The 24916-nt window shown below is 37.0% G+C and overlaps 1 protein-coding gene across 5 annotated transcripts in view; it reads left to right on the forward strand.

Moving 5' to 3' along the window:
* Positions 1 to 24916, forward strand: part of dync1i1a (dynein cytoplasmic 1 intermediate chain 1a) — a 279043-nt gene that overhangs the window by 66291 nt on the left and 187836 nt on the right. For 4 of the 5 annotated variants that reach the window (XM_043689901.2, XM_043689900.2, XM_043689899.2 and 1 more), the window contains exons 2-6: positions 1561 to 1678; positions 2737 to 2851; positions 8575 to 8716; positions 16803 to 16862; positions 17771 to 17883. In XM_043689901.2, the coding sequence (XP_043545836.1) occupies positions 1571 to 1678; positions 2737 to 2851; positions 8575 to 8716; positions 16803 to 16862; positions 17771 to 17883 (538 nt within the window). In that variant the 5' untranslated portion in view covers positions 1561 to 1570. The remainder of the gene's footprint in view (positions 1 to 1560; positions 1679 to 2736; positions 2852 to 8574; positions 8717 to 16802; positions 16863 to 17770; positions 17884 to 24916) is intronic. The other variant, XM_087987133.1, reaches the window with a different exon arrangement.

Genomic DNA, 24916 nt, shown 5'->3' on the forward strand with positions numbered 1-24916 from the left:
CTCGTAAGTGTACTCCTATTCCTCTATTCTTCTCAAGGGAAGTACTTGATCTCAGCTGCCTATACCTAACATATGCCTCCATTTTCTTGATCACAGCATTAATATCTCTAGTCATCCAGTGTTCCCTACTCTTACCTGCTTGCCCTTCACATTAACAAGATTATGCTGGTCCTGAACTCTTGTTATCTTGCTTCTGAAAGCCTCCCACTTGTAAGGCATCCCTTTATTTGCGATCGTCCTCCAATCAACATTTAAAAGTTCCTGTCTAATACCATCAAAGTTGATCTTGCCTCATACTTGTTCATAGCTGAAAATGTGTTGCTGGAAAAGCACAGCAGGTCAGGCAGCATCCAAGGAACAGGAGAATAGACGTTTCGGACATAAGCCCTTCTTCAGTCCTTACTTTCTCCTCATACTTGTTCATAGTCTGGAGACCCTTTGGACAGGAAGTATAGCTGTTGGTCCAATGCACTACTGTAATGTGATCGGCAGTTAATTTCTGCACAATGTTTGGGAAACCCAATCTTCCAGGTGTCCTGAGGCCTCACCAGGACTCACCTTTCCTTTTGTAGGACCATCATTCAGGTTAAATGAAAAAAATAGTAGCTGTGGAAATTAATAGGCTTTTCACAGTCAATGTAATAATGGCAAGAGAGTTAGAAAATCTACTGACTTTTTGAATGAGAGGTACTTCTGCCCTGGTCCAAAACTTGCTGGACTTGGGAAGCCATTGAAGTCCCATCTTGGTACAGGAGATACATTTGTTTTCTTTTGCACAACTCCACTTGAGTGATTTGGGAAGATGAAACTTTTGAACCAATAATACACTTCATGTACATAACTAAATCAGTGTTGTGTGTTTCAATTTATGCACATTTATATTCCTTTCATATTTTACAAACTATCAGTAAGATTAAGACTTTCCATGTTTTAAGGATTTAATTTGTATCTGCTGAAAGTTTGTTTATTAAAAGTTCATAGGATGAATGTGCAGTCTTTCAAAATTGCTTATTCGACAATGAAATGTTTATAGTCGGCCTGATTGTGAAGCTAAGCCTTGGCTTTTGAAGTAGTTTTAACCTAACTTGCTTGTTGGGCAAACTGACTAAATTGGTCAGAAAGTTGGTTTTGCATCATTCCAGGTTTTGTTCTCCATTTGAAGTAAATATCGAAGGTACTGTGGATGAAGGAGCAGCACTCCAGAAGCTAGTACTTCTAAATAAACCTGTTGGACTGCAACCTAGTTATTTTTAACTCTGTACACAACAACACCTCCACGTCACGATTGTGGAATTAAGGTGTTCTCGTCAATAACTCACAATATATATGATCAATGCTTTGCCCACCAATGGGTTTGCAGACATTGAAGTTGCCCAGCCTTCAGCAATCTGGCTGTAAAGAATTAAAATTCAGATTCCACTGAAATCTTGAGGTAAAGAGTAAATGCAAAACTAAACCATAGAAAAAAGGTTGAGGTGATGTTTGATTGCATGCATCTGCAGTATAAAGCATAATGGATGCTACATCTTTTAAGTCTTGCTTCTAACTTTAATCTTCCAGATATATCAAAATGTCAGATAAAAGTGACTTAAAAGCCGAACTGGAGCGTAAAAAACAAAGACTGGCTCAGATACGAGAAGAGAAAAAAAGAAAAGAAGAAGAAAGAAAAAAGAAAGAGGTCAGTGAACTAAGAAAAATGGTTGATTGCTTCATATGAGCAGTTAGGTGGTAAAAATTAATTCAATGATTTATTTTACTGACCTGTTGAGAGATGTTATTGTGTAGGTTTGAGGGCATACCTGAACCCATGTCTTCTGGTCCAGAGGTAGGGATGTTAACGTTGCAACACAAAAACACTCTTATGGTAAACAGAGGAACCTGGATTATCCGAAGGACACGGGCGGGGAATATTTTGTTTGGTTAATGAAATGCCGGATAACGTGTTAGCCAAGCATTGTGACCTTGTGACCTTGTTCTGACAATCCGAAGTTTGGTTAAATAAATGCTGGATGATCAAAGTTTCTCTGCAGTTGTTCTTTATCCAGTTCAGAAGATTGGAAATTCTACACCTGTTGAACTTCATCAGCCTTGCCATCTTTGGCCTTTGTCTCCCTAGTTTTCTCCCAACCTCGGAACCAAAAGTTATTGCTCATCTACACACTGCCTCTATTTGCGCTGATCCAGGGCTATGGATTCATCTTCACTATGATGATTAATTTTGTTAAGAGATTTTCTGGGAAAATTTAAGAACAGCTGTTAGTTTGTTCGATTGGAAAATAACTAAGTCAGTATCTAGGAATAAGTTAGTGATATTTGTAGATCTCTGTATATTTGCTCCATGAAATTTTGAACAATATGAATACCTGCTGCATAATAATTCAAACTGTGTGGCAAGTTAGTACAGACAATTTAAATGAGGAAATTTGTTTTGTATTTCTGCAGAAAAAAAAGCATGAAGGAAAATCTGTAATTTGCCCCATCAAATCCTGGACATAACTCCTTCTAAATATTTTACTTAAGGTTTTTATTACATCAATGAATGTTGCAGTTATGGGCATTGTGGAACTACTTGAACATCAGTCTTGAATAAATAGTGTCATAATATTTATTTAAAGCCTCCTATTTACCTTTTTTATATCATCCTTTAGTAGAATGTGGAATTGATTCCACCTTGAAGAAAACCAAAATATTTTCTATCCAGTGCTAAGTTAATAATGTTTCTTGTTGGTCTTTCAGGCTGAAATGCAACAGAAGAAAGAGCCACCTCCCGAGGACTCTGACCTTGATCGCAAGCGAAGGGAGACCGAAGCATTGCTACAGAGCATTGGCATCGCCCCAGAGCCAGCATTAGGTAAGGTGTCTAGTCACTGTTGTACAGGAGGTGCTCATGTTAAATCTGGCATTTATGTTGTGTCCAATCCAATGCTTTAGGATTATGCAAGTGATTTTGAAAATTAAGAGGAGTAATAAGTCTAAAGTAATGGTGCGTCAGTAGGTGAAGGGAAAGAAATGCCGAATGAAGCTTATGTAAATGTTTTCCTTGAATATCTTAACTTCAGATCAGTGAAAATTTTGAGTTTATCATTTTTAGTCTGCTTTACAATCAATTGAAAACATGCAAATGATCATCTAGCCATTTTTTATACGAGCAGGTTATGTTGACTCACTTGGCTTATATTACAACATAGAACAAAGATCAGTACAGCATGGGAAAGTACAGCATGGGAACAGCCCCTTCGGCCCCGATGTTGTGTCAAGCATGATGCCAAATTAAACTAGTTCCTTATGCCTGCCCATGTCCATATCTCTCCAAACCTTACATATTCATGTGCATATCTTAAAAACTCTTAAATGCCCCTGCCATATCTGCCTCTGCCACCACTATCCCTGGCAGTGCATTCCAGGCACCTATCACTGTTTATAAAAGCCTTGCCCCTCTCATCTCCTTGAACTTTTTCTCCCCCCCCCGCACTTACCTTAAATGTGTGGCCCCTAGTATTAAAAATTTCAACTATGGGGAAAAAGATTCTGATTGGTTTATTGATTTGATTCTATTGGCTTGATTACTTCAGTCTCTTTGACTAGAAACAACTTCCTTGACATGCACGTACTCCACACTTCCCCAACATGCTCCATAGATTGGGTAAATTAAATATAAAACTTTGAAACTTTGAAACAAGGAAGAAGGTGAAATAAGAATTAAAGTACATGCCTTTGGCATGCTGTTGGGCGAATGTACTTATAAGTACATGTATAGAACTGTTCCTAGCAGTTGTGATTTCTCACTTTATACTTCAATGGATAGTGATTGGAATTTAGTGAAGATAACGAGAGCTTTGCTGATTAGCTGGTTGGATGTAGAAATTAAGCTAGAAATATTAAAATTGGAAAAATGCAGAAAACTTGGCCCTGAACAGCAAAGCAATTTGAGAAAAGATAAAAGAAAAATAAGTCCAAGAATTTTTTTAAAATATAGGGAGCAACTTTTTTTAAAAGGGAAAAATGGGAGAGCTAATCAATATTTTTTAATTTTAAGCCTTTTTTTATGAAGTTAAAAATTTATCAATCTATATTAATGGAAAGAGAATAGACAACAAGGACTGAACTGAATTACCATGCTCTTGGAACAAAACGGACTCATTTATAGCTCTACTCATTCAAGAATGATTAAAACAGCAAAACTGTTGATAACAAATCAACTTCCAGTTTTTAATTCTGAAACAAACTATTACTGATTATGGAATCAAGAAAAACCAAATAAAAACAAGGTATTGGAAATACTCAACACATTAGGCAGCATTTATGGAGGGAGGAAAGAAGTTGACTGTTCAGGTCCAGAAAAGACCATCAGAATACTTTAATGTTTTCTTGGCTAGTCATGAATATGAGCAGGAAACCTGTTCTCCAGCCTCTGCCATTGCCATCCTGAGCCAGAATCCAGCAAGAGGCTAAGTGAACATGTTACATAATGTTGGCATGTTGTTGCTTTTGTTCCTGCACTTTTTTTTTGTTTTTACAATACGGCTGCTGATCACACAAATTCAGTCTCATCTGCTCATACTTATGGCACCATAGTGGTGAGGTACAATATGTTTTGTGCCTGTTCATAAACCAGATTTTTGTCTTGTTAATCTGCTTTTGGCTTTTACATTTAATTAATGATACTAACTAGCCTTTAGATAGGACTTGTGGAGAGAAATATATATAACAAATACTATTCCTCAGAATTTATAATGTGTTTAGACTAAATTAGATTAGATTCCTTACAGTATGGAAATCATGCTTTTACTTTGTATTTGGCCACTACCTGTCTCAACACACATTTGGAACAGAAATTCTATATTGAACTATATGAGATTTGTAAGTTCTATGGGTCATAATTGAAACTCCAATACCAATCATAATTCATTCAGTCGAAACTTTAACTAATAAGGCAATTGGTGACAGTCTAGTGCAGTAACTCAAGAAACTTTTTATTAAGTTATAAATAATATCAATTGAAGCAGGGCAGTGACTACAATTGTTGATTTTCATTCATAGAGTGCAGATTAACATTGAATCTGTGATCTCTCTCCAACATCTCAAGGGCCTTCTGCTTCCAACTGGATAGCAGGATAACTGCACATTTAAGCTGCTTGCATGCTAGTCGCAAATTACATCATGACCAGTCACACTATTATAGTCTGATTGGCCAAGTTTAGGTAAGGCTTAATGCTAATTGGTTTAAGGGAAGCATGATCAATCTTTTCATTAGGGACGTTGATGTCACGTCCCATTATCTCCTGACGACTGGTTACTTATGTTTTCAATAATTATCAGCCCTTCATTTTGGTTTGTTTGTAGTCATTTTATGACCTGTTGCGTAAAAAGTAGGATGGTTTATACCTTCTATACCTGTTTTAGGGAAAGGGGAGGCATTAGTTTAAAAAAAGCATATACAGTCAGGACCCAATGATTGATATTCTTGAGCTCATTTCTCAATTCTAGCTTAATTGGCAAAGTTCGCAGTAAATATGACATGACTGACCATGTGGCTTTCCTTAGGATGCTTGTTCACTGATGTTTGTTTATGTTTGTGCTGTGTTTGCTTAGCAGAAGATTTTTGCCTTTTAAAAAACTGTGTACGAAGTTGAGATAAACTTAACAATACATAAAATCTGGTATAGATGATCACCGTTCCAATCTAAACTAATATTTAATTATTATTCCATCATGACCATGCAATTACAACTTCACAAAATTAACACCATTACAAAGATTACGTTTAGTTAAAAGATTATGATTAGTCTTCTAGAATCACTTTGCTTCTAAAGCAAATCAAAACAACACTAGCATAGAAGCATAGCTGTGACAATGCATTCTTGATGAGGGCTAATGATTTGGGATTGTATCAACTCTGCTTTCTTTGGCTTTGACTATTGCAAATTCTCGGTCATGAAATGGGAAGAAGCTAAATCGTGGTCTCCTTTGGTCTTGCACTAATGTTTTAAAGATACAGCTGCATAATCTTCACAACCCCAAGGCACTTTTCTGTCAAGTGAAGCTAAGCAGAGTCTTGTTAAAATACCAATATCTGCATTAGTTACTGTAAAAGGACAATAATATTAAATAAAAAGTATACTAATTGATTCATTATGATTACAACTAAACTAAGTCAATCACAAAATGTTAGTTTCTCTGTTATACAAATTTGACAGATCTCTTAAAAGAGGATTTATAAAGTTAAACCAGAAGTGTTAACATTCTTGGAGAAAAATCAATATAGCAACAATAATGCAGGCCTTTTTAAAAAAAAAAATTATGAAGTTTGCTTTCAAATTGCTTAAAAAGCCACTATGAAAAGGCACGTGTGTGTGTGTGTGTGTAGTATTTTATCTATTTGCTCAAAACCAGATCATGTGTTTTCTTACTTGAGGCCAAACTTGTATCCACATTTTGCAGTTGGAGTCCAGAATATCTTCAAGAGTATTGTTCAACCTATGTGACAGTCATCTATATTTTATTTCAACTTCAGTTTTAGTTGAAATCACCTGTAACCAAAATATACACTGATGTTAGTATTTAGTTAGAATGGATAATTAGATGTCTGAAGAAATCGTTTTATTGATTGATCTATCGTTCAACTTTACTGAATTCATTGATAGTATATTTTGATTTTCAGTTCATACCTATTTTCCCACCTTAAGTATTGTGATGTATGTTTTATGTTAAGTTCAGCTTTGTTCCATTGTTTCTTCAAAATACATTTGATTTAAAACCATCGTTTTTCATACGTATGATTCTTTTTTGTATTTGATTTTTTGCAAATATCCAAAGATGAATTTTAAACATATGGTTGTGCTTTTCTTACAGGGTTTCAGCTGAAACTTAGAAAATCTGTTCACAAAAATGTGACACTTATTCAGAAGCTGTTTTTTAAAAGAAAAATGAAGTACAGCAATATTTTAAATTATAGAGTTATGCAGCACAAAATGAGGCCACTTAGCTATTTGTACCTGAGCTGTTTTTTTTAAACAGAGCTATCATTAGCTTTCTTCTATTCAGTTCATCTTACTCCCTTTAAATTTAAATGCAAGCAAAATACTTCAATGTTAGAAATCTGAAATAAGAACAGAGTGCTGGAGAAACTCAGCAGGTCTGATAGCATCAGTAGAAAGAGATGCAGTTAACATTTTGAGCACAATATGGCTCCTGTTTGGAACCTTTAGATTTAGTTTAATTGATAATAAGTGTTTTATTTCAAAAATTGAAAATCTACGTCAAAACTGCTTTTTCACAATTTCAATAAGATAAATTGGAATAAAATTGATGTGGAGGTACTGGTGTTGGTTGAGGGTGGACAAAGTTTAAAAGATCATGACTCCAGATACAGTCCAACAGATTTATTTGGAAGCACTAACTTTCAGAGCGTTGCTCCTTCAGGTTGCTTTGGAAGAGGATCATAAGACACAGAATTTGTAGCAAAAGATTACAGCGTCATGCAAATGAAATGATATATTGAACAAACCTAGATTGCTGTTAAGTCTAGGTTAGTTCAATATATCATTTCAGTTGCATGACACTGTAATCTTTTGCTATAAATTCTGTGCCTTATGATCCTCTTACAAAGCTACCTGATGAAGGAGCAGCACTCTGAAAGCTAGTATTTCCAAATAAACCATTGGACTGTAACCTGATGGTGAGATGTTTAACTTTAGAATAAAATTGAGTATTTTTCGAAATTGTAATGTCAAACTTTGTTTCCATATCTTTTAACTGTATGCAAACAATATATATGTTTGAATATAGCTGAAAATGTGTTGCTGGAATAGCACAGCAGGTCAGGCAGCATCCAAGGAACAGGAGAATCGACGTTTCGGGCATGAGCCCTTCTCCTGTTCCTTGGATGCTGCCTGACCTGCTGTGCTTTTCCAGCAACACTTTTTCAGCCCTGATCTCCAGCATCTGCAATCCTCACTTTCTCCTCGAATATGTTTGAATATATACTTGCTAGTCCATTTTTAATCTATTATTTTGCGTTAATTGTAGCTTCTGTAAAGGAAATTGTTGACCACGAGAATTTGAAAACCTTTTATATTGTCAAATTTAAATGAATGTCAACATCAGAAATATTAATTGTTTAAATAATTTAAAGCAGTCATTTTTCAATGATTCTGAGGAGCCAGATGTTTCTGAATATTACCTTGTACTTAAAGTTTATTTTTCTTTTGGAAAATTTCTAATCCATGTGTGTTATTGACAATTTGGTGTAACTTCAGTTGTTGGCCTACTTATTGACATTGACCTCTGAAAGTATTGTGATAAGTAACATATCACTTTTTAGAATACTTGTTTCAGATTATTTGACATTCTAATTTTATTGTGACAGCTGAAACCCTGCTGCATTTTAATAATTGTAATATGTACATTCCAAACATATTTTGAGTGATTATTTTTACAAAAAAATTAAATGTCAATTTTATTTCCCTTTTTTTTCCTTTTGGCTTTTACCATTTCAATTCCATTTTCTGCCATATACCCTACTTATTTAAACCTTTTTTGTTACGTTTTTTGACTGATGTTGCTCACCATCAGTGCAACCACTGCAATTAGTAACATGGGATGCCTGTTATTTTCATTATTTAGTCCCAACCCCTATGTCTCCCTCCTCGAAATCAGTGAGTACACCCAGTGAAGCTGGTAGCCAGGACTCGGTGGATGGTGGACATGGTGGAAGGTAATCACTTTTTTTTTGTAACGTCATGATTTAGCAAGTACAATTTAAAACTTCTTTAGTGTTATTTTGACAAGATGCCATTAAACTATTGCTTGCATTGTTGATGTGTGACTCAGTTGGGCAAATAATTCATTTAACACCAAAGGAGAACAAAATTGAAGCAATAATTCTAACATTTAGGAGTTGGTTAGCTCATCTGGCTGGACAGCTGGTTTGCAATGCAGAGTCACACTAATAGTGAGTTCAATTCCCAAACTGCCGGAGGTCACCATGCAAGACCTTCCTTCTCAATCCCTGAGGTGTGGTGACCCTTGAGTTAATCCGCTGTCAGTCATGTCTCTCTCTATTAGAGAGCAGCTTCTGCTCTTGCAGGATTATGGTAATTTCAGTACTTACCTTTTGGCAGTAGTTTTTAAAAATCTGATAATGGGATGTGGGCATTGTTCGCTAGGCCAGCATTTATTGCTCATCCCTAATTGCCCAAAGAGCAATTGAGAGTCAGTTACATTACTGTAGGTCTGGAGTCATGTTTTGGTCAGACCAGGTAAGGACAGCTGATCTCCTTCTCTAAAGGATATTTGTGAACTAAATGGGTTTTTTACAATAATTAACATCGGGTACATGGTTGCCATTAGACCAGCTTCTCAATGAATGTAAATTTCACCATTTGTCATGGTGGGAATTGAACCCATGTCCTCAGGACACTTGCCTGAGGTTCTGGATTACAAGTTCAGTGACAAACCATTGCCTTCCCATTGTAATAATTGAACATCATTTTAATTGTTTTTTTAAAGCATTAATGCTTGAAGAGAAGAATGTAATTGGGTTAGGAAGTTATGGAGCTGCTTCATTTAAACATTACAAGTACTTGGGGTGAATACAGAATGTTAATGGTTCGACATCCTAGAATGATATTGTAATACTCATTAAATAAAGCACTGCAGTTCTTGGAAATATAAAGCAATAATGTGAAGTGCTAAGTCCATTATCCTTGTATATAAGTAACTCTTTTGTGGAAAATGCACAAAAAAATGAGTTTTAATAAAGTTTATTATGGTAAAAACAATGACTGCAGATGTTGGAAACCAGAGTCTAGATTAGAGTGATGCTGGAAAAGCACAGCAGTTCAGGCAACATCCGAGGAGCAGTAAAATCTATGTTTCGGGCAAAAACCCTTCATCAGGAATACAGGCAGAGAGCGCGAAGGGTGGAGAGATAAATGAGAGGAGGGTGAGGGTGGAGAGAAAGTAGCATAGAGTACAATAGGTGAGTGGGGGAGGGGATGAAGGTGATAGGTTAGGGGGGAGGGTAGAGTGGGTAGGTGGAAAAGAAGATAGGCAGGTAGGACAAGTCATGGGGACAGTGCTGAGCTGGAAGTTTGGAACTGGGGGAAGGGGAAATGAGGAAATTGGTGAAGTCCACATTGATGCCCTGGGCTTGAAGTGTTCCGAGGTGGAAGATGAGGCGTTCTTCCTCCAGACGTCTGGTGGGGAGAGAGCGGCGGTGAAGGAGGCCCAGGACCTCCATGTCCTTGGCAGAGTGGGAGGAGGAGTTGAAATGTTGGGCCACAGGGTGATGTGGTTGATTGGTGTGAGTGTCCCAGAGATGTTCCCTAAAGCGTTCTGCTCGGAGGCGTCCAGTCTCCCCAATGTAGAGGAGACCGCATCGGGAGCAATGGATACAATAAATGATATTGGTGGATGTGCAGGTAAAACTTTGATGGATGTGGAAGGCTCCTTTAGGGCCTTGGATGGAGGTGAGGGAGGAGGTGTGGGCGCAGGTTTTGCAATTCCTGCGATGGCAGGGGAAGGTGCCAGGATGGGAGGGTGGGTTGTTGGGGACGTGGACCTGACCAGATAGTCACGGAGGGAACGGTCTTTGCGGAAGGCGAAAGGGGTGGGGAGGGAAATCGATCCCTGGTGTTGGGGTCTGTTTGAAGGTGGCGTAAATGTCGGCGGATGATTTGGTTTATGCGAATTATGCCAGACCTCATGCAAGGGAATTATTTTCATAGTGGTTAGCTATGTATTAAATGGCCCGAACTTGCCATCATGAACATGTTGTCTTTGTAAGGTTTGCTTCTCTGGAACAACTTGTTAGTGATAATGCTTTATATTGCAAGCATTCATGGACTATCTGAAGAGACTATCCTTATCTCCCAGCCACCAGTGGTTTGACAGAAAACTTCATGCAGATAGTGAAACATTCCAAAAAGGCAACTTGGTAACAAGGATCATTCATCCAAAATACTGACCCAATTTTTGTTGTTACAACAACTGCAACCCACTTGACAACTGAGTTTTTCTACCATTGTCCGTGATAAAGCGCCAGTTGTGCATGGCATTTGATTTGTTGAAACCACCCATGGCAAAAGATATTTTGACAGGTACCAACCGATATAAGTTTTCCCATGAGTATAAGGCCAGACAGTGCATTTTCCAATGGTGTCAAAAAAGTGATGAGGAATTAAATCAGTGGGAAGAAATGAGTACCATCCATCATTGTAGCACATATTGCACAAGAAACCATGTAATATGGAGAAGACATGTAGGTGAAGGCTTGGCAGACAGATCAAATGTGCCGGAAGATTGAAGATCCACAAATAACTGCCAGAATATTTCTTGGGTATACGTGTGGCAGAAGAGTAACTGGAATGTCTGAGGCAAACAGTATCTTAGTGGAGAATACCAGGACATTGTGTGAACCTCTGAACATTCAATCATCTTGTACACCTAAAACTCCAGGAGTTAAAGCCAGCAATAAAAATAAATAGACTCCTGAGTTACGCTGACACCCACATAAGAATAGTGTCCTCTGGAATTATTTATCCACTCGCTATTCTATATATCGTAAAATCATACAATCCCTACAATATGGAAGCAGGCTGTTTGGCCCATCAAGTCCAACCAGACCACACTCCTATCCTATTCCTATGATCCTGCATTCTCCATGGTTAATCTGCCCAGCCTGCACATCCCTGGACACTATAGGCAATTCAGCCTGTCCAATCCATCTAACCTGCACATCTTTACACTGTGGGAGGAAACCAGAGCACCCAGTGGAAATCCATGCAGACGCTGAGAGAATGTGCAAACTCCACACAGACAGTCACCTGAGGCTGGAATTGAAGACGGGTCCCTGGCACTGTGAGGCAGCGGTGCTAACTATGTGCTGCCCCCAAGATATGTTGTAAATATTGTGAACATTTTGATTGGAGGAACCTCTGATGTAATGGGGTGGGATGTTATGTATCTGAAGAAGGGTCACTGGACCCAAAACATTAACTCTGATTTCTCTTCACAGATACAGGCAGATCTGCTGAGTTTTTCCAGGAATTTCTGTTTTTGTTTTTGTTGGGATGTTATGTACTTGGTAAGTATGGAAGATTGATGATCATGTGTTGTCATGATCATCAGTCATTTTGAACGGGAAACCGCTAAGTCTGCTGTGTGCCATTTTAATAAAGCACTTCAGCTTCTTGGTCCTCCTTGAAACCTAACAAGCACCTTCGTCAAGTCTGCAAACAGGACTAAGCTCCCAGATGCTTTCATTTTCAGTTCATTGCCTTGGACTTGCTGACATCTCTGACCTCTGCCTGCCATAATGTTCTACTTATCTTCTGATGTGAAGATGCCAGTGTTGAACTGGGGTGGGCAAAGTTAAAAATCTCACGACACCAAGTTATAGTTTCAAATAAACCTGTTGAACTATAACCTGGTGTTTTGTGATTTTTAATTTTGTCCACTGAAGTTCAACACAAGCTTGAGGAACAACACGTTAGCTTCTGATTAAAGCACTTCTGAACTCCATATGGGGCCAGCAATCTCAAACCATGAATTCTGTTTCTATTTTGATCTCTCTTTTGCTATGTGGTTATTTGAAACTAGTTTCCATGTCTTTTGCTGTTCATTATTCTGGCATTTGCACTCACTCTGAGCAATTGTTTTATTTCTTTTGTCTTTTTTTTTACCACAACCATTACCTTTTGTCTTTGTTTCATGACATCTTTGGCATTCAATCTCTTCTACCTGTGATCGTGTTTCAAGCTTTACCTTTCGTTCTTTCTGCCTCTACTTCCCTCTTTGGCATATGGTCCATCCCCTTTCTTCTTTCCCTTAAGTTTAAAGGGTTAGATTCCACTTAATATGTTAACTCTTGTAATGTTTTCAAATATACAGATCGTGATCACTCCTTGCCATAGCTAGTACATACATTGCCCTGATTATTGGCACAAGTTTATTAAACTCAATTAACATAGAATTGATACTTAACAAAAATACCATAACTCTAATTGTTGCTGTTGGATGTCCCTGGTTGAATGTCCTTTTTTTTTCCACTGATGTCTGAGATTCTCTCCCTTTGCAAGTTGTTGGTACCTTGCCGTACTAGACTATAGTTTTTCAGACTGAGATGATTAGATTTGGACTACGTTATTGTTTACCCTTTACTTTGTGTCTCAGCAAACTAACATGGTTTAATTGCACTTACATCTATCGTAACTTTGTGGGCTCACTGTTTACCATCTTTATCTTTGCCATTGTCTTTAGTGCAGAAGAAACATGTTTCCCTGACATTTAATCACACAAGATATGACATACATGCAAAGCTCTCAATTACACTACGACCTTTGAACAAGATTAACATTCGTACTTTGCTGCGTGGCTTTACCACTACAATTTTGAAAATTATTATTCACTTGTGGGACATGGATGTCACTGGCTGATCAGCATTTATTGCTTGTTCCTATTGGCCTTGGGAAGGTTCATACTAAATGTGTTGCAAAGTTTAAAAATGCAATGAGTATGGAGTGAATTCCATATTTTCACCTGCCACAAGTGCTGCCAGACCTGCTGAGTGGTCCCAGCACCACTGGCTTTCATTTCAGAGTTCTATCATCTTCAGTGTTTTTTCTTATTTTTAAATATCCTCATTGGTCAGTACATTGATTTTTGTTATCCATATTGTTTTTATATAAACCCAGGTTATTAATACATATCAAACAAACAATGGCCCTAATATTGATGCCTGGTAAAGATGGTGACATCAAGTTGCTTAATGTCAACTGTAAGGAAGATATTAGAAGTGATCATTGAGGAGGTTGTAGCTGCGTTTTCTGAAAAAAAAACCTCAGGTAAAGAAGCAGTGTATATTTGAAGAAGGAGAAATCTTGTTTTACCAATATATTGCATTTTATGTTTGAAGGAGTAATGTGCACTGTAGGTAAAGGAAAGCCTGTTGAAATACTGTAATTGGATTTCAACTATAGTATTTCAGTATTGTTGGGCTGAAGGGCCTGTTTCCACACTGTAGAGAATCTAATCTAATCTAATCTTCAAAAGGTTATTTATGAGGTGCCACAGGAAAAGTAATTGTACAAAGTACCCCATGGTGTATCAAGTAGTGTATTAGCATGAATGGAAGGAAAATGTGTGTGTATGCATAAATGGGTCTTTTTCTTCTGGCAGGATGAGATGAGTGAAGTCTGTGCTGTGTCTCAATATTTTACAGTTCATATCATAACTTAGATAAGCAGAACAAAGGCATGGTAGCTGTTTGCAGATGATACAAAAACAGATAGGAAAGTATGTTGTGAAGTCTATATAGAAGGTTGCAGACGGATGGGTTGAGTGGGCAGAAAGCTGGCAGATGGAATATGATGTGAGGAACTTGAAATTGTTCACCTCAGAAGGGAATGTTTTAAAAATAAAACAGTATTACTTAAATAGTGAATGAGTACTGAATTCCACGGTGTTGAAGGATTTGAATGTTCTAGTGCATGGGTCCCAAATTGTTAGTGTTTACCTAAAGCAGGTAATTAACGTCACAAATGGAATATGATCCTTTATTATATATGTATGTATAGGGCAGCACGGTGGCTCAGTGGTTAGCTTATTTTATTGGAGATAAAGAGATGGTGTCACTTGGTTACCTGGTGATACAATTAAATATGCCACAGCCAGGTGAGATACCGTTTCCAGCACACAGCCATGTTGACTTGATGTTAGAAATTAATGCAAAATAGTGATGTACACAACAGTGGTTTAGCACCCTCCTGTCATGTAATTTAGAATTGAATTGAAATGAGTGAGCATGAAGAGATTAAACCAAATATCATAAGGTAACATCTTATAGGTACATGTGTGTCCCTGTGCATAAAGGAATCTGGCAAAAACTTGCAAGTCACAAGTGCTCCTGAGCTTCAAAGTGAAAATGGTGCGTGATTTGGTCTGAAAGCAGTCATAATGATGTGACGCTGGTGCTTTTGCAATGCTGACATGCGTGAACGAAGGATTGTGTCCATGGGGGCATGTCATGGACTTTGTGATAAAGTCTGCTTTGGAAGAAGCAAGCAGTGTGCTGTTGCTTGGTAACAGCTCTGACTTTCACTCAGGGATTTTTGCTACAGTTTTTCTGGAAATAAGAGAGTTGGAAGCTGCATAGAAGCAAGACAAGATCAGCTAATAATGAGATGCACATGCATGGAAATGAGGTGGTTGCCACTCATTTGCAACAACCAAACCCATCATTTAAACCTGAAGAGGACAATCTTCAGATTTTTTTGTTATTGAAGTACACTTTTTGATTTTTCCACTTTTGCTGTATTTCTCACATTTATTGCGATGGCATATGCAGATCAAGTGTGTGAAAAATTCTATCCCAGATGTTTTCCCCTTACTTGCGTTACAGAAAATCATTCACAAATATGCAGATATAAAAAGGGGCTTGGGTGTCCTTGTCAACAAGTCACTAAAAGCTAAACTGCAGGAAGCTATTAGGAAGACTAATGGAATCTCTTAGCCTTTACCATAAGAAGGTTTGAGTACAGGAGTAATGACGTCTTGTTTCAGATTCATAGCTGTACCTGAAACACTCTGTGCAGTTTTGGTCTCCTTGTCTCAGGAAAGAGGTTATTGACATGGAGGGTGTGCAATTAAGGTTTACTAGACTTCATCCTCAGATGAGGGGATGTCCTACGATGAGAGGTTGGTCAAACTAGGCCTGTATTCTGTAGGGTTTTGAAAAATTAAATGTGATCACATTTGAAACGCACAAAATACTTAAACGGGCGGACAGGGTAGGTGCAGATAAGATGCTCCCCCTGGTTGGGGAGTCTAGAATCAGAGGACACAATTTAAAAATGACAGGATACTGTTTAGGACTGAGATGAGATTTTTTTTTAACTGGACAGTGGGAAATCTTCTGAATTCAGTACCACAGGGGGCTCTGGAAGCTCAGTTTTGAGTATATTTAAAGTAGAGATTAATAGGTTTCTGATTACTAGTGGCTTAAAGAATTAAGGGGATAGTGTGATATTGAAGTGTTTGATCAGCTATGGTCATATTAAATGGTGGAGCAGAGTTGATGGATGAATGGCATACTCCTGTTCCTGTTTCCAATAAATCATTCTCCCACAGAGACGACACAACTATTCCCATTACTTAATATATTTTTTAAAGAGATTAAACCCACTAGATCAATCCTGTAGATTTGTCCTACGAAAGTGCACTTGATGTTTTCTTTAATGTTGTCTTGCAATGCACCATTTTTCATGGTTAAGCCTACACTGAATTATTTTCCTTTTTTTTTTAACTTGTGCAAAATTCTGAGCCCCCAAGATACAAATAGGAGTCAAATTGAGGATTTGTTTTTAAAGCCAATATCCACTGTGTAAAATTAAGTCTTAGTGTGTTAATACAAAATAAGAATACTGTGGATGCTGGAAATGTGAAATTAAAAGCCAGAAATGCTTAGGCAGCATTTGTGAAAGAGAAATGTTCTGATGAAAAATCCTAGACTGCAGATGTTAACAATGTTTCTCTCTCCACAGGTGCTGCCAGATCTCCCTGAACTTGCTGGCTAATTTCCATATTAATACCACCTTTTATTGTCAGTGTTATTTTTACCTAGTAGTGTTCCATCCAATATTAAAACAATATTTTGTTATGAAGTATTTAGGAGAATGGTAAAAAAAATTCATACATTGGATAATAAATACATACATTGCAATAGTGGGTCTTACAGGTGATAATAATTGTTATGCCATCTTATTAGTCTGTATTCTGATGAGATATTGTATGTCTTTTAGAGCATTGCAATGGGATACTGATCCTTCTGTGCTCCAGCTGCAGTCTGACTCTGACCTTGGGTATGTATCTGTGAAAATTGTTCTCCATTATTTATTGTACACAATAATTAAACAGTAACCTGATCATCTTTCTTACAAAGAAAATCAATTTGATAAAAATAATCTATTACCATGCAACTAATCTGGATGCACCTAACTTCATGTAAACAATATTTTAAACGTTAGCAGGTTTTGAGAAGATTTGTAGCTCAGGTTGAAGTTCTGGATGCAGGTTTGCTCGCTGAGCTGGAAGCTTTGTTTTCAGCTGGTTTGTCACCATACTAGGTAACATCTTCAGTGAGCTTCCGGTTGAAGCACTGATGGTATAGCCCGCTTAATATTTGAGTTTGGGTTTGTGATGTCATTTACTGTGGTGACATAATTTCCTGTTATTTTTCTCGGGGAGTGGTAAATGGGATCCAACCAGAACTCTATCAACAAACACATTGACTTGGATCCCACTTATGGCCCTCTGAGAAAAGAACAGAAAATGACATCACCATAGGAAATGATATCACCACAGGAAATGTCACCAACCCAAGGAAACCCAAACACAAATAGAAAGCTCTGCTTCATCCAGAGATTCACTCAAGATGTTACCTATTATGGTGACGAAATGTCTGAAAATGAACCTTCCTGTTAGTTGCATGGCAAGCAAGCCTACATCCAGTATTTTAAATGGCAAACGTACAGCATCTATTTGCATTCATAGATATAATATGAATATACCTTTCAGGGAAAGAAATGGAATTGAGTTAACAATAGCAAACGTATCTAACCTGCAATAATCTAGACTTCAAACAGATGTGTTTAATTTTACTTCCCTCTCATTTGTTTTTGAAAATATGATGTGCCTTTTGATTTTAAAATAAGTAATTTGGAATAACATATTTGAAAATATAAAAGATCTTTCTCATTATTTGATGCAGCCGTCGCATGCCGAAACTTGTGATTTCAAAAATTACCCAAGTTGATTTTTTACCTCGAGAAGTGGTGTCATACTCCAAAGAGACCCAAACGCCCATTGCTCACCAGCCAGAAGGTAGCTTGCTTTTCAAACATCTTCAGGATGTATTATATATTTGGAAATCTGCACTTCAGTTGTATTTTATTTAGAACTTGTTTGTCTCCTACTTGCTCACTCAAATTCTTATTTAAAACTAAACCTGATATTTGTGGCCAATTCAAGAGTTTTCTCACTAGACGTCTCTCCTAAAGGCCTCTGAATCAATGGCTATTATCCAACTCATTACCTTTTGCAATTTTTGAGGTGTCGCACTTCTCCAAAAGTGGTTACAGTGTCTCCTTAAAATGCTGTTCACCCTGGGATGGTGGCTTCCAGATTTCTGGGAAGCATAGAACATCTTTGTTGATAGCCTTAATTCCCTATTTTCTCAATTTAAATGTTTGTGCTGACCATAATATTACCAAAGAAAGCTAACAGGAGTACACTACTACCAGGGAATGTTTGGACTTTGATGGGATCTAGTCTGAAATTGAATAGGTACGTTAGCCAGAAATGATTTTCGGATGTTGAGATAATGGTGAAAAGCTGGTGAACATCGTGAATGAGTGAAAAACCAAGTGAGTATTGGGAAAAATATAAATTCATGTATGAGGTCTTGTGTGTTCCAGTTAACAAGTGAAAAGCGGAAAATTGGGTTTTAAGATTCAGACAAATGTAAGAAAGAAACAGCTTTGCTAAAGTTGCCTGAAAGTTCAAGGAAGCTATTCTACCTACTTCACACTGCCCATTTTGTAATGGGTAGCATTTTACTTAGGAGTATTTCCAACATAAATGTTTGCCTACATTCTGACACTGCAATTGTTGACAAAATGTTATTGTGTGTTAGCAGCATATGACAGCAGAAGTCCATGCTTAGGCAAGGTCTTTATTATGTAATATGAACGATAGTCTTGCTATTGAAGTGTGAGTTTTGAGTTTGAGGAAAATTGGGCAGAAGCTGACAATTTGTTTTGATGCGTACTTTTCTAATCTTCTAGCAATGAAGTGTTCACTGATTTAGGCGTATTTTGCATCGTTTGTATTTCTAGTAGTAAATTCATAATAAAATGGTGTCCAACTTCCAATTAAGACAAAATGATGGCGTCTACCACACACCATTCTGTTCCATTCATATGGCAATAGTAAGCCCTTGCACTCTAACAGTCTGATACGCTTCAGGAAGAGCTGTGTCAATGACTTAATGCAGCCTGCTTAAACCTCGGAATGAAATATATTTAAAATTGCTAAATCAATTACAAATTTAACTCTTCGTATATGAAATGAGAAGCTCCATCTGTTGAAGGTCAACATGAACTACCAGTGTTGAGTTTATAATATACTGATGTGCCACTCCATTATAATGACCTGTGTTAATTTCACAGATTTTTCACATCACCACAATTTAAAATGTTTATATCCAATTGCATGCTGTAATATATGCTATGATTTCCATCAGTTTTTCTTTTGGAACAAAACTTGGTAGAAAAAAAGACAAATTTTGATGCATATCTGCCCTCTTTTTTTTTTAACTTGCAAAGCAAAAAGGCACCCTCTTGTGGTGATGGTTGAAAGATTCAGTGAAAGAAGACTACCTAATTTGCAATACTAGATATTGTTGCAAATATTAGTATTTCTCTACAACTAATTGGCAAATACCTCTTGGAAAAGTATTGACATTCTCTGGAGTCACTCTCCTTAAATTAGTTCTCTTTGCATCTTATTTACTTGTGCTGTGGCCAGAGGCTGTGAGGTGACTTCAGGAGTATGTAGGAAATCTGGTAAATAAAAATAGATCAACATTTAAATTTGATCAACCGCACTGAGCAAAAAACAGGGCACTTCTTCCACTTGAATTGCACGAGCCATCGCTCCCCCCCCTTAAATAAATCTAATACTTTCTCCCAATTACCTTTTGTGCTGCTTTGAATGCAATTGACTTGGTCATTTTGAGTAGAAAAATGAATATCATGCAGCCTTAAGTTTCTCTTTGCAATTTATATTCTCACAAGCTTTAGGATAAACATTTTCATGTTTGAGTCAGTAGATCTTAAATAGGGATGTAAACAAAGAAAGTTAGCAGTCCATAGCATTTCATGTGTTAATCTAAAATTTTATAGTGATAACCTCTGTAACCAACTTTCTGTTTATATTTTCTGTTGTTCTATAAAAGAAGAAAGGTGGTGAGAAAAAGTAATTTACAAAGAAAGATTCTTAGCTGTGTATCTTAATTTGGATAATGTGTGGACTTGAATGACAGTTGTATCCCCATATTTGAAAGATAGTAGGCTCATAATGTACTTTGGGTTTTGTTATGGACCAGACCAAACTCCGTCAAATATATCAAGGAGATTGTCTAGTCTATAACTTTTATGTAAAGGCAAGTGTTAGCTGCTGTGTTCCAGATGTAATTCAATTAGTTACACTACTCTGCTTTAAGCAAAACACATTTTATTCTTACACCCAGTTAAAATACAAACAAAAGAAAGAATTGTTTATAATTTAATTATATTGGAAAACTGAACCGAATAATAAATTGGTTAATTACCTAACAGCATCTTGGGCTCAAAACCTCTTTTCAAAGAAAAACAGGACAAAATACACCTCTCAAGGCCATAGTATCGTCACAGATGTTCTAAAACTTAAATGTTTGGTCATCGTTTAAATTGTCACCAATCTACCATTTCTGTTTCATGCTGACTGTGTTAAAGATGATTAATCGTGACATCTCGACCAGTTGAGATAGATGTGCACTTCATCAGAATACATATTTGAAGAGTAATCAGTGGACTATTTTATCAAAACAAACTGAGTTTGATAGATATTTTTGAAATGTATTTCATCGTTTCTGAATAATCTGACTGTTGTATAATAATTTATCTGAAAACTGGAATTTATTTATATTGCAAGTGTGATTTTATATTTATTTACCAACTATGCAGAAACTGATCAAGCTTGTGATGTTCTGAATAGGTGATGAGACCTTGCCTGCTTTTGTCTAACAGTCAAACGCATTACTTCCTTGCTATTGCAATCAAATGATTTTTAAGCTTTTTGATTAACTAGATGATGTAATAGTGCAGTATAAAGTCAGAGTTCTTGGATCACATTACTTTGCTTTCTAAATGACCTGAAAGCAAGTTTTTCATTGTTCTACTGGCAGTGGTGTAGTTGAAATGGAAACTTGGCTGTGCTTCAGTTTACAATAAATGGTCAGGGATCAGGAAATATTGAAAGGTCTCTCATATCTCAACAAGTGACTATGCCGTAGATTCTACTTGCTATAACTGAAAACTTGTGTATGTGGTCCTAATGATCCCCCTCCCATTCTCTCTCTCTCTCTCTCTCTCTCTCTAGCAAAATAGCTGTACATTCCTTTCTCATTTGTGATTATGCCATTTTTTATTATTACCAACAAGCTAAAATCAATTAAAACCAGCAAATACATAGAACAATCATATATCCCATGTTTAACTGTATGTAAATAGGTTTCCATATAAAATGCTTAAAATATACTTGAGCAAGTTAAGCAAGCGATGGCACCAAACCAATATGATAACTTGGGTGCAGTGTGGTAGTAGTAGATGTTGTTGAAGCATTTTCATGTTTAGAAGAGGATAATTTTGTTATTTGCTTTTGTGGATTCAATACTTGTTTGTTGACATTTTAAGAAATTAAACATACTAATTTGTTGAGCCACTTGTAAGGTTACTTGTATTATGTTTGTTAGGTAACATGTCTCACCACCTGCAAATCAAATAGCTCATAGCTTATTGTGGGATGAAGGTAAACCTCTAAACCATGCTTCCCAATAACTTTGCATTTGATCGTCTAAAGTCTACTGTACATTTCAAAGCTCCAGACTTGAGTTGCATTTTTAGCAATTATAAACACACTCAACTGGTTCCGAACCCCTCACTGCTTCCCAAACACGGCCAGCAACTTTCCTGTTTTCTCAGCTGTCCTGGATTATTTGAGTTGTAGCACTTGGCTACCTTGTAATTCCTAAAACTTCTCTTGAGTTCTAGCAACACTTAACCATTTGACTGCGACCAAGTCCCCTACGCAGAACCTGGATGGTTCAGTTGCTTTCTCAGCATTGCAAGCAACTGCAACATGTATTTCATTGGGTCTGTTCATTTCTCCCTCTTGCATTCTCACGCATTGCCTGTAACCTTTGAACAACCCCTCTATCTTCCCTGTATTGAGAAAGGCCTTTTCCCAGTTGCTAGTCCAATTTGAATTATGTCAATATTTTAAAACAATCAAATGTAGCATCCTTGGAACAGAGTGTACCCTGAAGATTGTTTTCTCTAATAAGATTAAAACTGTGGATAAGGCAGAGACCTGGAATTGCATGTAATAGGGCCAATTACAAGATTGTTTTGGAATTCCACTTTTAGATTTCATTCACCTCTGCATGATCAAGGTAAAGAAAGATTGGCCAAAATTGACCAGTATTTTAAATGACTTCAGTTGATCAATTCATTGGCAACATTACTAGAACAAGTTAGCTTTCTGTCTTACTTTGGCAAATGTCTCATTTCCCATTTTGTTTAATTAACTTATTTCTGTATGTTTACAAATGAAATCTGTTGCTAAATTGATACGTCTGTCCATAAAAACAAAAGTACTCAGATAATTGTGGGAATAGGACAAAATTACTGAGATTTGAGCAGAAGATAGTACACATTTAGTTTCCGATGACATCACCATGAAGTATCAAAGGTTAGAAGTTAATCTTTGAAGCTAATTTGGACAAAGTCTTCAAAAGGAAAAAATGTTTCTTAGCCTTATTTAGTGCAGATGGTAAGAATATCTTGTACAAAATTATTGTAAAATGAATTCAAGTATTTTTACTCAGAATAACAAGGGTGCAGAATGCCCTGCCTGCAATAGTAATAGACTTACCAACTTTAAGGGCATTAAATAGTCATTCCATAAACATATGAATGATAATGGAATAGTGTAGGTTAGACTGGCATCAGTTTGGTTTCATAGGTTGGTGCAACAGCGAGGGCTGAAGGGCCTGTACTGCGCTATTACTTTTTTGTGCATCTTGTTGAGTTTTTCAAAGTGTAAATTAGTGCTATTTCCAATCAAAATATATAAACTATCAACTCCATAATAAATTTAAATGCACTGGGACAGTAAATTTAGGTTCAGTACAGTCTCTTAAGTTTCCAAAATGGTGTCCATGATATGTACGCATACCTCTGGTCCAAAATGTACCTGTTGTCACATTAAATAATTTATCAATGTGCGCGTATGTCTGCTGGAAGACCATGATAGTAGTAAATTAATGTTGTACAATAGTTAATGATTCCACTTTGGAATTCATCCTCTTGTTACAGTTGACCTTGTGCTAAACTGCATGAGGGACCCATTTTCGCCTAGCTGCACTATTTTAAAGGGGTCATCAGATACTTACTGGTTAGTTGTTGGTAATTTCTTCAGGTTGTTGCGGCATTTGATGTTTGACTGCTTCTTGGAACTGGTCAAAGTTTAGTTGGTATTCAGGTAAGACTGGGTAGTACTGAAGAGCTCCAGACTATAAGAAGAAGAGTAGACTATTTAACTCTGCAGTGACATCCTGATTGATCTGTGACCTAGCAGACCATCTGTACCCATTATTTCTTAATACCTGTGGATAATACAAAAATCTATTGATCTCTGAATTGAATTTAATTATTAATAGAACTCAATTCTGAAAGTCTCAAACTTTTACCAACCTCTGAGCTGACATCATTGTTATCCTTTTTCATGTGCCCTGGCTCCATTGCAGCTTTGACTGATGGAAATTGTTAATCAGTGAGTAGGGTGTGTGAACTGAGTAATGCTTGACTTGAGATATGGCATTTAAAGATGTATTCATTTTCAGTGGCTGCTTTGGTGTAATAATTGAACTTCTTCCTTCTGCACTGCATCCTTATACTTGGAGATAAACTCTGTGCATTAATTGTGTCCACTGTCTCTTTCCACTGCCTGCTAAGTATGTGTCTGGATGGCCTCCGATTTCCAGCCAGAGCTTTCAGGGCATCCCTCTCTTGTCTGATGTCTTCAACCAACATCTCAAACGTAGTACCCAAACACCTTTGGTTTATTTGCTTTTCTGGCTAATCATTGTTATTTAGCAGTATTCCCAATTATCTCAACACCTCCTACAACCATAATGCAGCTTCCCTTTAAGAAGGGAGGTCCAGCTTCAATTAGTGCTGAAAAATAAGCAATTGGACTCCCTACTTTTGCATGCAACCATTGAATAGGGAGGTTAATGCTGGTTGCCTGCAGAAATCAATGTAATGAGCAGCCAGCACGAAGCTGGCTTTCTGCCTGCATTGCTTTGAATGAGGCCCACGTTAATCATGCATCGTGATCCTTCCGTCCATTTTCAAAGACTATCCAATTTAACCCCCAGCGACTTTTATCATGCATACACATATGTATTTTGGTAAGTTCGCTGTTGGTAGAATCCGACTCTCTAATCAGACAAATAAAACTTTGGAGTCAAATGACAATCCAGCGGTTATTGATTTATGAGGTTAGACTGGAGAAAATGTAAATATTCAGTCTTGAAAGGAGGCAACTGAGAAGGAACCTCATGGGTGCATGTAATATAGTCAGTGAGATTGAAAAAAGGAGAACAGAGGGCTCCTTGAAATATGACTTTGATAGGGGCACCAATTCAAATTGACAAAATTTCTTAGAGTTTTATTTCTTTCATTGCATAATTTGCATCTAAAATGGGCTTCTGTCCTGCTGGCTGGAACCTTGTCTTAATTTGAGATATTTGTTTGGGAGGAATTGGGAGAAAATTGGGAATTCTAGGTTTTTCAAAAAAGTATGTTAAGATGGACCAAATGGCCTTCCTCATTCCAATCTGTTGTAGTATTTTAATGGTGCTGTTAGAAGTCATTTAGTTGTACGTGAATCAAACTTTTGTGTGTGGATCAAAACGCAGTAAAGTGCAATTAAAATCTGGAATGAAGTTAAATAATCAAAATGTTCAGTATTTCAGAACTGTTGAAAGCGAATATTACTTTAGCTATTGGAGTTTAGTGTGCACAATTTT

The sequence above is a fragment of the Chiloscyllium plagiosum genome, unplaced genomic scaffold, assembly GCF_037043375.1.
Source record: "Chiloscyllium plagiosum isolate Xiang-an unplaced genomic scaffold, Cpla_swu_hap1 HiC_scaffold_5, whole genome shotgun sequence".
In the NCBI taxonomy this organism is placed as follows: domain Eukaryota; kingdom Metazoa; phylum Chordata; class Chondrichthyes; order Orectolobiformes; family Hemiscylliidae; genus Chiloscyllium; species Chiloscyllium plagiosum.